The sequence below is a fragment of the Struthio camelus genome, chromosome 6, assembly GCF_040807025.1.
Source record: "Struthio camelus isolate bStrCam1 chromosome 6, bStrCam1.hap1, whole genome shotgun sequence".
NCBI lineage: Eukaryota > Metazoa > Chordata > Aves > Struthioniformes > Struthionidae > Struthio > Struthio camelus.
In genome coordinates, this window is record NC_090947.1 from 33,398,806 (window position 1) to 33,412,533 (window position 13,728).

Below are 13,728 nucleotides of genomic sequence, written 5' to 3' on the forward strand. Positions count from 1 at the left end.
GCGCGCCGCCGGGCCCAGGGCCAGGCTCAGCCGCCGCGCTGCTGCCTTGCGAGGCGGAGGAAAGCCTTGCTGAACATCAGGCCGCAGGAGGTTTCTTATTTGCAGACAAGCTGCGAGACATGATGCCGACTCAGCCCAGGGCAGGGGGGGGAAGAAAAAGTTAATCTTATTCACAGCAAGTTTGTTTTTACCGATCTTCTACTTCTCTATTACTTTTTAATGGTCTGCAGTGAAAAGAAATTCCTGTATGCACACTTGAGAATATGAAAACTCCCAGATGATAGCCTATGATTTACTAGGATTTAAGTATTATGTATGCAGGTGTAGCATGTTTCAGGTTATTAGTAATCCAATCTATTTTTTATGACATTATGGTGTAATTTTCTGTATAAAACTTTAATGTAAGTCTTGAGCTGTATTGGAACATAAACGAAATTGTTCCTGACTCTGTCACTTTCCACGGTCTTTACTTTGATTAATAAATGCAACAAGAGCTATAAAATTCTTCAGTAAGAGGCTATGATCATCCTTCAATCAAAATGTGTTCCTCATTTTATTGTGACTTTTCCCAGCAATATGTAACAGTGGAGAAGGCGCTGGGATACGATATCGGCGCAACGGAGCATGCACATCTGAAAGGCTCTGCAGAAGACGAGCGTATTTTTGCCTCATTGCGGCCAGCTAATCTCCTTGACGCAGCCAGAAGTTGTGTCCTTGGAGAGCATCAGCCACGTGTTTTCCTGGATGGAATCAGGAAAGCAGAGGTGAGGATCGAAATGCAAAATTGGGTAGGGATTTGGCACCCCAGCCTGCAGAGCTTTGCTCTCCGCTCATTAGACACCTTGCTGAAGTATGGTTTTCTTCAAATGCACCAGAATGCGGGTGTTCAGCTGTGCTCCGCTCTATCAACAGCGGCTTCTGCTGGAGAGGCATAAACCACAGTAGCAGAATTTAACGTTATACCCAGTAACGATATTTTGCAGCCAATACTCTATAAGCACAACAAATAAAATCCAAACTCATGCACCAGCATGGGGCCTGGTTGCAGAGGGGAATGAGGGAAACGCCACACGCCGTAAGGCTCCTCCAGCCCTGCACAAGTGGCAGAATGAGTCTGGCTTTGCCCTTCGCAGCCCAGGCGTTAACCAGGGCCAGGAGAAACCGCCTCCGAGTTTCGGCTGACCTGTCCCATAAACCTCCTCGGGAAGCTCTGCATCATGCTGCATTAGCCACGGCGGGGAAATAACTCACAAGCTTGCCAGGTTGTTCTGTTTTATTTCTGAATTATTCTTTACATTGTACAATATATAAAAATACAGAGTACCCAAAAAAAAAAAAAAATTCACAGTGTCTAAAGGCAGTGATTACAGTCTAGGTCACCTTTATACTAAAGTACCATCAAGTTCAATTGCATAGGAAGGGTGATGTGCCTTCACAATAGAGTCCAATAATACTCTCCAGGTTTTGCTGTTTTGGGGCAAGCACTCTGTGTTCTGGTAATAATTTCTCATTTATCCAAGAGCCGATATTGCATCTGTCACTCTCCCACTTCAATTACAAACTAAATCATCTCATTTACCTTTCACATGCTAGTCTTCCTCCCTAAAGTTTCTTCTATGGGAATGTTCCTAATTAACTCTATCAGTTTAAAGCATGTGCACTTTTGGATGTTATCTAAGGAGTCGTGTGTGGATGGAAACCACACTGTCATGCAGCTGGCTGGCTTTTACGTTGTTTTGACATTTTGGTACTAAAAACATTTTGCTTCAGTTATTAATGGCCTATGCACACTGACCTCCGCTTGACTCCCTGGCACGTGCATTACACAGTTCTCCAGCTCACAGAGGTTTCAGCAAGAGTAAAGTGTTAACATTAGCCCTGATCAGATTCATTTAAAAAAGAGGGGGGGGAAAAAAAAATCACACTGGGAATTCCAGAAAAGAAAACGTTGTTCGTGTGTCACTGAACCAGCTGAACCATCTCTAATAGTGGCCAGGGAGTTTTGGGGGGGGGGGGGGGGGAGGAGGGGGAACAGATTTGCAGATGAGGCTTGGAGGCAGAAGAGACGAAATCAAGTTCAGGAACCAAACTTGTGTTGAAGAATACTGAACACGCATCTCTGTGGCTATCAAAATAGCAGGTTGCTGATTTTGTTCTTCCAGCCTGGACAAGTACAGAAACTAAAATTTCCCAAGGGTCCCCATGAGGAAGACAGATTGGGTGAGACTGGCCAACTCCCCACCAGGACCTGTGCGCTAGAGACTTTTTTGCCCAAGTTTGAAGGAGCTAGAGGTCGGCCAGCATCAAAATTGGTGGATTTGCTCACCTACCCCAAGCCTGTTCCTGAAACCTCCTCAAGTTTCTTCCTAGCAGGCTTAGAGGATTCACCAGTACAAGTCTGGGCCTTGGGCAGAAGTACATTAAATGACCTGTTGAAAATAAAAAAATCCTTCAGACCAAATGTATTGGGTATTTCTTCATTATGCCGGGCAAGGCCACGGGGTGCTGCACCATGCCTTGCCTACGGGCTAGCTCACGGGAGCGAAGGGGCAAGAAACGTATGCGGAGCCTTGCTCGCGACCGCTGGAAGCTCCACGGACATCCGCGGCGCAGGGCGCTGCCCCTCACAGCGTGGCGGCTTTTTGGGACCCTCTGAAAACCATGGGTTTGCAGGGTCGCTCTTCCTTAAATTTTGTGCTAAATCCCACTTGGGTGACAGTAAGGCAAGGCCTACACCGCCCATCAATAACAGAAAGCAACTGCTAAATTCTTTAACATATAAGTAGTCGATGACATTTTTTTTTTCCAGTTCTAATAGATGATATGTTTTACTCTAATGGTATAATATTTGTTACTCCTACTTGCTATTTTAATTTTATTTGCACAATTACTCCCTACTTATAATTACAAAAACAATAAAAGTGATACACATGAGAGACTCAGGACGCTTATTCAGAAAATATAAGCCGTAAAAAGTATCTTTTACTTAGTCATTCTTAACCAGAATGATTTAGGGGGGAAATCAGCATTCCTAACTAGAAAAATCAATTTTCTTTCAAATTAAAAAAAATATTTTGCATTTAACTCAGAAGTGTGTTTTGTAAAATCTAATGGAAAGGATATTAGATTTTTACAGGTTTTTTTTTTTTTTTTTCCAGTTTGTCTCTGTGGGAGTTGAATACCAATACTACCTTTCTTATTCGATTTCCTCTGCAGGCATTTTGCTATATGTATATATGTGTGTATATATGATATACTGTATCTATCCACTGATAGATGTATACACTATTACAAAAAAGAGCAAGTTGTTACACAAACTTTACATTTACATTTATATACACACAGATATATAAATATATACATATATATCTGTATATCTGTGTATATATATATATATCTGTATATCTGTATACATACATACATACATACATACATACATATATATATATAAAACCTCTCTCGCACACTACATTTGGTACAAAGAATAAATCAAGCTCAGTGGACAGCAATTTCCTCTTCAGGTGGGCTTAACATCAGATTAACACTGGAGGGGTCACGCTGTCGGCATCAGACGTGGACTCCAGTCCTACCCTCTGCTGCTTTCAAAACAACTATCTCCTTTTCTAAAAATAAGGCGTTAAGGACAGTGGTGGTAACACAATGCACAATCTCCTGTGGTATCTGCACATTTCACAGGTTCACGAGCAGCCCTAGCTTGGCCCTAGCTTGTATGTTTACGTATGCATTTAGCGCAACAGCCCCTCTTACCCTATGGGTTCACTGGCGGTGGTTTGCACATGTTATTTCTGGCGGGTGGCATCCGGCCCGAGGGATAACCCTGCAATACGCCCGCCCCTTCTGGACAAAGTAATGCAGCATGCATGGTGAAAGAAAATGACAGGCCTAATTACAGATGTTTCCACTAAATATTTGGCTAAAAGACTTCCATCATATTGGACACGGCATACACCTGACTCCTAACCAAGGGGTTTGTGCAGAACGACCGCCTCGAGGCCGACGCGGTGATGACCACTGACCTCCACCTCTTTCTTAGACGTGAAAGAAAAAAACCTATATAGCGAGATGCTTCTTTCAGTAAGGAACACTCCAGAACTAAATGAGTTTCCAGCGTACTCTGAGATGATGTTAGGAATAATAGGAAATTTCAGCAAGTTTAACATCCAACTGCAGGAGCAATTCCATCTACTACGGATATTACAGACCTGATGATCACGCTGCTGAATTAGCTGGATCGCGAGAGTGTCACTGCATATGGTGTCATTAACCTGCCACACATTAGAGCGTTCATTAAAAAAAAAAAAAAAAAAATGCAACCCTCACAGCACGTTAACAGTGTCCTTAAAGAACTGCACTCCTATGCAAACATTAATTGAGTAATAGGAGGCCTGATTTCTCTCTTTTTCTCTCTCGCTCTCCCTCCTGGGTTCTACTTTCTGCTCGAATGGACTCTGCCGACTCTGTGATTGCCAATTACAGGAGAAAAGGCTGAATCCATTTGGATGGCTGGTAAGAAGGAAAGTCTTGATGAAACTATAACCACATGCACCACCCTCGTAGCATCTGCCCTCCAATAGCCTACAAAATATGCACCTTTTGAGCACAATGGTAGTAATGACCTATTTAAAGGTTGACCATTTAAATAATTACAGCTGCTACATGGGACTTTCTTTGGGGAAAAAAAAGTAGCAGTTTAAATAGTGTTATTCAGAGAGGCTGAAAATGGAAAAAATGTTTAAGGAGCAAAAAAAAAAAAAAGAAAAAGAAAACAGAAAGTGAAAATAATTGCAACGTTTGACTCACTTGCTCGCATTTCCCCCCCCCCCCCCCAAAAAAAAAAAACCCACAGCTCCACAGCTGCAATCTTGCCACATGCGTGATAACTGCAGAATGGGTTGACAACAGGGAATCTTCTGAAAGGAAAGCTCAGAGAGGTGTTTAATTTTACAGTGGCTAGAACGAGCTTGGAAACCAACATTTTCTTCTGACTCACCTAAATTAAAGCTGGGAAATCCCAGCCAGGTAGTCTAATGCAATCATTTTCAACCCCTAGGCTACATACTTGTTAGAACTACTTTAAGTCTGGATTTTCAGCATTGCTTCAGGGGATTAGGAAATTCAGTGAGGCTCAGTTCCCCCATGTGAACTCTTCACGGCACGAGGCACAGAGGCAGCAATCCGCAAATGGGATTTAGGGGGGCATGAAGCCCCCCCCCCCCCCCCCCCCCCCGCCGCAGGCATTTGTGGCTGCTACCAGCAGGCTTGTGCTCGCTGGGCAAGTTTTTGCTTCGTTCTTGCAGCTCTTGCGCTGCCGTGTCGCTATGCTTACTGCAAGAGTTGCTGCAAGTTGCTTCACGCAAAGCTTCAAGGCCTGTATCAGCTCTTAACCCCACTGCTTTGGATTTGGGTACCTCTGTTTCAGGGCATCCCTTTCTTCCTCTTTTCCCTTTGTTTCTGCTGGAGAAACCAGTGCCAAGGCAGGATGAGCCTGCTAAATTAGAAGAGCAGCTGCTGGAAATGGTGGGCACCATTGAGGCTAAGGCATCCTTGGGGCAGTGCTAATTACCATACTTCACTACAAATATCCCTACAGCCTTCAATCACTGCAAACTAAGCCTAACGTACTAATTTAAAAATGGGAGGTTACTTTATTCTTGTCTGCTGGTCAAACAACCATAACACAGGCTGAGAGAGCCATGTTGGCTTTTCCTCCCAGGAAAAGCAATAAACTTGTCACGCGCAATAGAGTCTTTCTTCATTTCCTACCTGCTATCTATGTGAAAGAGCTGAGCACAGAGCCCAAGCTCGACCCTCCAAACAAGCAACTGCAAAGTAACAGCAGAGAAACGAGCGGCGTGTTGGCGTACAGCTAAAATCTGAACTAAAACAAATATAAAGGGAGCCACTTGGAACACGTCCAAGTCAATGACCAAGCTTAGGCATGACAATTGCTCGAGTAAAATGCAGACAACACATCCAAGTTCTGGACCACTTGGAGCTCATGCGCGTTTCAGGGTGTACTTTTTAGCTCATGCTCAGTATTGCGACAGTCTAAAATTCTTAGCATCAGGAGTTCATTATAAATATTTAGAAACACTGAATGATAACAGTGGTGAACTTGCTCACGTTGCTAACACATTTGATGTAATTGTACATTAAGCACCAGCAATAAGTTTCCTTTTGGCCAAACAATTATGTCAGACAAACATCTGGTTGTAGACAACATGGCTTCTGCATCAAACTAATACAGTTCTTATAGACACAGTCACACACATACACAAAATTACATTTCAAGGCTGGATATACTGTTTAATAATGCCACTGCCCCAATTTACTTCAATAGCTGCAGCAGCATTTGTTTGTTGGGTTGTTTTTGTTCAGAAAAATTAAAGAAATATTGGCAAACAATGCAGATTATTCAGCTGTGTTATTATTTCATAGACTACTGACTGGAAGACGCTATAGGAATGTGCAGCAGACTTTCTGGGTCATGTCAGACTATGGAAACATTCTTTACAAAAATACTCTCCCGCTGCAAAGTCAGAATTATTCACTCTTTGAAAATAAATGAACTAAAAACCAACAGTAAAACAAGAGTAAAAGTAAGCCCAAAGCACGGTGCCTTTCCACAAGAAGAGCACAGCCTCTAAAGTTGGCTTTCCTGGCAGACACAATCGGGATCAAAGCTAGAAGAAAAGAGCGTCTCAGAAAAAAAGAAAGAAAGAAAGAAAAAGCCCATGGCTCTTGTGCGGCAATCATCACATATATTTTTCCAGTGAAATAAACACCTTTGTTTGTTAGGCACTCCAAGTTCATGTCTCCGATGTTATTCCAACATTTACTTAGCTCAACTTCTCACTGCCTGTATAATTTTCTTTTAATTAAAACTGGAAACATTCTGGAAAGCTTCTTTGGGTAATGCACTTTGTTTGTATGTTATTTTTCATCAGCTGAATTGCATATTACCAAAGAAGGCTGTGGAGAGTATTTCCTGTAGTAAGAAAAGATTCTGTTGAAGATACAGGGAACACTGCCCTAAAAAGTCACCCTTTTTTTTTTTTTTTTGCAGAAACGTAAAAAAACAAAAGCAAAAACAAAAAAAGGAAAAGAAAAAGAAAACATTCTTCAAGTTGTTGGCATGATGGAGTCCTGCTCAGGCTGTTTTGTGAGCTATGTGTCATCCAGTGCACTATTGCTACCCTGTCCCAGGAAGGATGCTCCTCACCAGACAGACACTCCTTGGTCCAAGAAGCCTCCTCTTGTGTTTCTTAGAGCGCGCCTGTACGTAGCTGTGTTCTGCTGCATGGTGAACACTTAGCACAGCACACAGTCAGCTCCTTGACAGTGTCGACTTTGGACAGAAATGCTGATCTTGCAGCCATAAACAGTTGCAGTAGTAAGAACCATCTCCAGCCAGATATCCACAACAGCTCTGCAGAATGGTCCATATGCTTTTTTGTCCTTGTAAGGAGATGTGCTGTTTACAAGTAATACAATTAACCAAAGGAAAAAAAAAAGACCCTACTGTACAATATTTACATCTAGAGATAGGGCCAATATTTGGTCCATAAAATCAATTAAAAAAAAATTTCATATAGGAAGTGAGCCAGTCCTGTAGGGTCTGTCCATCATCAGCTGTTGGTAAAGGTCCTTCCAGGGGAGGCCTCAGGCCTGTAGTCATATTTATTCAGTGTACTGGGATAATAGGTTGTCGTGTACACGTTGGTTTGCTGCAACGGGTAGAAGTTGGTCCTGTCATCTGGTATCAAGTTGTTCTTGTTAAGTGTCTGTAAAAGAGAAGAGGAAATGACAGCCATGGAAATGGTGTGTCATAATTACTCTTCTCTACCTGCAGATACCTCCCTCTCACCTGCCTTCTCCAGCATGGTCTCTGTTGCCACCACCACCACCTCCCCTCCAGCTGGGAGAGTAAGATGGTACATTGTAATCTCTGTGGGGGCTAGCCTGTGGGGGGACCCACAGCCCCTGCCAGGTCTCCTTTGGTGGATCTGTGCTCAACTATTACTAGGGCTAGAATCCAGGGCCTTCTCCAGAGACCCGGAGTCTCCTATAGTAGATGGCACGTTGACTGATCATCATTGTCACACAAAGCCATGCTGGGCCTACACAAAACTTGGTGATTAATGCTAGTGCTCAATCTAATCTCTTCCAAAATGTTCTCGACATAGCCTGCAGCTTCCTCTCAAACTAGGTGCCAAATGGCAGCTTTTTCTCTTTGGAAGAGCAGGTGTGCATTTACCTGATCTCCATCTCCATTGGTAGATATCCAGGTTTGGACCCCCCGATATTAAGTGTGTCACTTCTGTAAGCTACAGTATAAGTAACAAATCATGGTCACTTTTGGAAAAACTAAAATGACTTAAAAAATTAACAACCATGTAACAAATGTTGTCAACAACAACATAAAAATGAGAACCACAAATGTCCCTTTTACCATTAGAACTTAGAAATGGGGTTCCTCTCCCTCCCTTCTCCCCCCTTCCTTGTGTTATGCAAGAATTACTATTAGTCTTCCCACCAGCAATCAGATGTCCCCCTCCCCTTGGGATTAAAACTCTATGCCAGTCATTACCTATGCACAATGATAAAATCCTGTTTTGGAGGGTGCAATAACTGCATGAAGCTTTATCCTTCCTCCTTCTAGTCACCTGATTTGAATGGATTTGGCTGCAATTTTTGAGGAAAATTTATGATAGCACTTTTTTTTCAAACCAATGTCTTACATGTACTTCTGGCCTAAATCACTCCTAAGCACCCCTTAAAGGGTTGTTATGCTGAAAGGCAGGGAACTTTGATCTGCGAATCAACACAAGCTATGTTATTGCAGAATCCTAATGATAGGTGCACAGCACATTTCCAAAGAGGGCATGAGTGTCTCTCCTGTCTGGAGCAGAGAGGCGGAGGGGTCTAGAGTGGTAACGAGTCCTGGGACCTAATGGTTGTTCTGCTACAACTCAAAGCTTCTGAGAAAACCCCTTAACCTTAGTTTCCCTTTGAGACAAGCAGCTCATACCCTACCTAGCTCAGGGAGAGATGGAAATTAATTAACTACTGCTCAAAACCATGAAACACCCAACTCCATTAGTTTACTGATAGTGAAACAGTAGCTTACCCAGGCAAGTGGTTTCCTACATTCTTCAGGTGAATAAAGCAAATCACAAAGGGTAAGATTCAACTCATCTCACTTCAGCCACCTAAACTTCAGGGTCCATCAGTAATCCAGGGAGAGGCCTCCATCCCGTGTGAAGGCAGGTGTGGACGAAAACTGTGTTCTGGGAGAGCCCCTGTCCCCACCACAGCCCGGGAGCAGCCAGGCCACTAGCTGGCAGTGGGTGCCCAACTTTTAGAAGGCTACACTTAGGTCTTGCCCTGTGCAAATACATACGGCACGAGTGGGCCTTAGCCAGATGCCAACTATTATTGCTTAAATGACCAGAGCAGTAGCTCTGCTAAGACCACAGGCACTACATTTATGTCCCTATTTCATTTTAATCATTAGCAATTTTACTGCATGGGGAGAGGAAGAGGAGGAAGAAGAAAAGAAAATACTTTCCTCTATCAGCAGACTCACAGTTACAGCTACCTTGGGAACTGTGACTCCCGGTTTCATTCAAGATGTTCAAGAGAAAAGGCTTGCTTTCCTCTGGCAAAAGTAACCTGGCAAAAATATAGCTTCCCAGCTGTGTAAAGGAAAATGCTTTAGAGAAAAGCATTAAACTAATCAATAGGCTTGGACTGTTTGTCTAATCAGGCATGCAGAAGCTATGATATAATGATTACTGTTACTTGCTATAACCGAGTAACTTTTTTGGCAACAGGCTCTACCTGAAACATCCTCATACATGAAAACAGGAGGAGAACCAGGCTCCTTCTGGCCTGAACGGGATCTTTTCCTTCCTGGACTCTATAAGATGAGCTCCCAGCACATCGGCTGTAGGAGCTGAAGAGAGAATTTGTATAGGCACGCTCAAAATGACAAATATTTCCAAGGAAAGAGAATTTGTGCCCTTCAAAATGAAAGGAATAAATAAAAAGAAATGTCATACTTTGCTCTCAGCCACCTAAAGAAATATTAAAATAGTGCAGGCAACAGTCTGCTGCTTTGTGCTTGAGGCTGGGAAACAAGGAAGTCAGGTTCAGTTCTCTGCTGCTTGCTATGCTTCCTTGGGAAATTCAATTAATTTCTCTGTGCTTCAGCGTCTTCTGACCCAGCTTGGTAAAAATAATTGAGATCCCCTAATATAAAACACTTTGCTGCGCATAACGATTGAGTATTTTGGAGGAACCGTTCTCTGGCAAACAAATACAATTGCTCACACCTGCTGGACCTGATGACGGCCACTCCCTATCGGTGTCCCTAGCTCACGTATCTACCATGGGCAGCGTAATCCCCCAGGCTATGGACCTCTGCAGCAGGAGGACGAGACTGATTTCCCCACTGCCCCGCTTCCTGGACTCTTGGCCCGTGCCAGGAGAGCGTAGCTGCTGCCACACCTACATTGGCCTCCAGGAGAGAGCCACTGTCATCCTGAAGAGAGAAACTGCTGGAGCAAGGCAGTGAGGAGCACGTTTCTGTATGAGCAAGCGCCGAAAGGACACCCATGGAAAAGACGCTCAGTGAAAGCTGCAGGGTAAGAGCAGTCCATAAAAGATGCTCCTGGGGTGGGTGGAGGGGGAAGCGGGGGCATCTAGTATCCAGGGCTTGTCTGGGTCATTTTTTGAGACAGTTAAGATTAAAGATATGCCATGGTTAAAACCTCTGATATTTGGTGACATACATAATCCTGATCTGGGATGGCTCAGGACTGTGTTGATATGAGGACAAAAACCTCAGGACTCTACTCTTGTGGCTTTCAGGTGGAAAATCTGTATGATTTTCAACATATCCCACAGTGTTTAAAACTAGCCTCTTATTTCTATAAGACTTAGCATTTAATTAACAGGATTTGCATTTTTTTTCTCTCTCTCTTGTCTTACTTTCATATAACATTTAATTAGGAAAAAAACCCACAACTGTTCCTTTGCTCTCTTTGGTTTTGATGGAGGGCCTTATATCTTAAGGAAATACCTTACGAAAATGGTTTAACGGAATTTATAATGCAATTAGCTGCAAAGAATTTGTCTCTGGAAACACTGAGATGGCAGTACAGTCTTAAATCAGCATGATCAATGCGCACTGCCTTAACGTTTCCCCACACAAACTTATTGTCTGTCTCATTTTAATAAATAGATGATTAGGTTCTCTGGTGCTAGAAATTCATTGGTATTTTGCAAGAAGGGAAACCAGGCAGCCGTGAACTGCAGTGATACACACACACACACTCATGCATGCACAGTGCAAGAAGAGGAACAAAATTAAATCTCTCCGTGTGGGCTCCCTTCCTATTTTATTCAGAGTTTTAGCCCTTGCTCTCTTTTGGCTATTCTCCACTGTGACATTACACAGAGATGGCCAATGACATTCTCTTTGGAAGACTTTCCCCCAACACAGTCTGTGTTATGCTGTCAAGGTCAGAGCCTCCCAACATCTCCTGCAGGTGTTTCAACCAGTATTTATCAGTCCCAACAGGAAAGATCAAGAGCCATCACCACCTCACAGCTACAGGCAATCGCAAAAACAGCCACAGAAGAAACCTCAGCTCACCGGCCAACTCCTAGGAGCACCTCTCCACGTCAACCACTTCTGAGCCAAGTTCCCAACATCCCTACGGTCAAGAAGTGGTTGCTGAAGACAACTTCCAATAAATCTTTTTAGAAGGACCAATCCTTTGGTGTTTTTGTAGGGACTTATCCATGAGTGCAGTAACTAAAAGAGTCTAAAAGAGTACAGTGAGTACTAGAGCTCAGGCCGTCCTCAGCGCAGGTTTCAGAGACAAAGGAGAGGCTTGCCTTTGCTAGCTGGCTGAGCCCCGTAGCACCACCGTTCTGCCAACTCCCAGGAGACGCTGCAGGCATCTGAGAACCCTCTAGACCTTACTGATGTCACTTTTCCTGACACTCAACCTGCATTTTCCCCTTCTTACTTTCAGCCTCTTCCCACATCGAATGCCTCCCCTTGCCGAGATTTACGACCTCGTGGCATTTGTGGCTGAGCAAGCGCGATCAGGCTACCCTAAAAGCCAGCTCAACCTCTACTGCTGAAACATCACTTGGTGCAAAATCTCTGTGCCACACATGGCTGGATACCTGTGGGATGCAGTTAGAAAAAAGTGATCTATTCAAAGAATAACTAGAACTTTGACATGCATCAATCAAAGTATTTTTACTGGCTTCCTCCTTCCTGTATGACTAATATACAAAAAGACTACTGGGCTCCAGGTATGCTGCTTTGTCTAACAGGGATGTTTTCAGACAAAGAAGAATGGATATGGCTTTAAGAAAAGGTGAAATAGCACCACCTTTTTTACACTACAGGTGTCAACTAATCCAAAGGTCCAACCTTGTTACCAGTGAATTCTACGTTTGTACCAAGTGCAACAGAATACTGAGTATTTCAATACTTACAGAAATGTTAGAACACTTAGTAATCACTATTACTATTGTATTAGCAGTTAACTAGAACAGGAACAGTCTAGGAAAGTATACCAATATCCCCTCTTGTGCGGTGCTCTAATCTCTGATATACATACAGGAGGCAAAATACTGACATACACTCACAAGCTGTTCCTTCCAAGGTAAAGCCAAGCGCCAGCTGTGTTAAACACGACTGCATTGTGCCATATTTGTATATTAAACTTTGTTCAGCTTTGACTATTGATATTTTTAAACTAAGTCATCATTCAGATTTTCTGTTTGTTGTTTTTTCTCCAGCAATGCCTTGCCCCTACCCCCCCGCCCCCAAATTCTGCCTTTGCTCCAAATCATTAAGTCATAATCCACTGACCTACTTGCTTACATTCTCCCAGATGTATCAAAACATCTTCATGCTTAACAGTATGGGAGTTCCAGTACTATTCCTGTCCTACAGCTGCATGCTCAAGCTGTATAAACATTTTTTACTCACATAAACAGCTCAAATGTTTCAATTTTCAATAAACAATCATCAAAATTGCAAAACTTGATTTAAAAATGAACATTCCCCCCTCCAAATTAAGAGGAATTCTGTATCCTTTTTGACAAGCTAAAAAGGATGGTTCTAAAAGCATTTTCATTTGCAATAAGACTTTCCTGCTGTACACATACCACCAACACCAAAACAGAGGTCATAAAGCAGGGGTAATTGCAACAGGGTGAAATACAGTGTCAAGATTTCCTTGATCTCCTCACGCAGAGCGTGGTATGCTCTTAGTGCTCCAGTTTCTCTTCTATTTTGGGGGTCTTGTGGGGACAGTCAGTGAGTTTTTTGAGCTTTGTAAGCTAATCTTCACCAGCTACACAGCATCACAGTCCCAGTAAAATCAATGGAGCAAAAGCAATTTCCACCAGCCTAACAATTTCTCCACTGTTTGTCTGTCACCAGGTGCTATTTCAGTTCTTCCATCTCCCACCTATGGCACTTTTCTCTTTACAAATGTAAAAAGAAAGAAGAAAAAGTTGGGTGACTTTTCTGGGCAGCTTCAAACCACCATGTTTAGCATTTTTGGTTAAATAATCACCACTTCAATCTCTGAATAAGTTGAACAACACAGCATGCAGCAACTTTCCAAAAGCCCGCAAAGATGCTCTGTGTGCACCAGGACTGGGTAGCTG

At 43.0% G+C, this 13,728-nt stretch overlaps 1 protein-coding gene across 7 annotated transcripts in view; it reads right to left on the reverse strand.

Moving 5' to 3' along the window:
• Positions 1 to 1,255: 1,255 nt before the first annotated feature.
• SEMA5B (semaphorin 5B) overlaps positions 1,256 to 13,728 on the reverse strand; it is a 279,310-nt gene continuing 266,837 nt past the window's right edge. For 6 of the 7 annotated variants that reach the window (XM_068949052.1, XM_068949055.1, XM_068949053.1 and 3 more), the window contains one exon: positions 1,256 to 7,805. In XM_068949052.1, the coding sequence (XP_068805153.1) occupies positions 7,650 to 7,805 (156 nt within the window). In that variant the 3' untranslated portion in view covers positions 1,256 to 7,649. Of the gene's footprint in view, positions 7,806 to 8,278; positions 8,349 to 13,728 lie in introns of all 7 variants that reach the window. The other variant, XM_068949056.1, reaches the window with a different exon arrangement.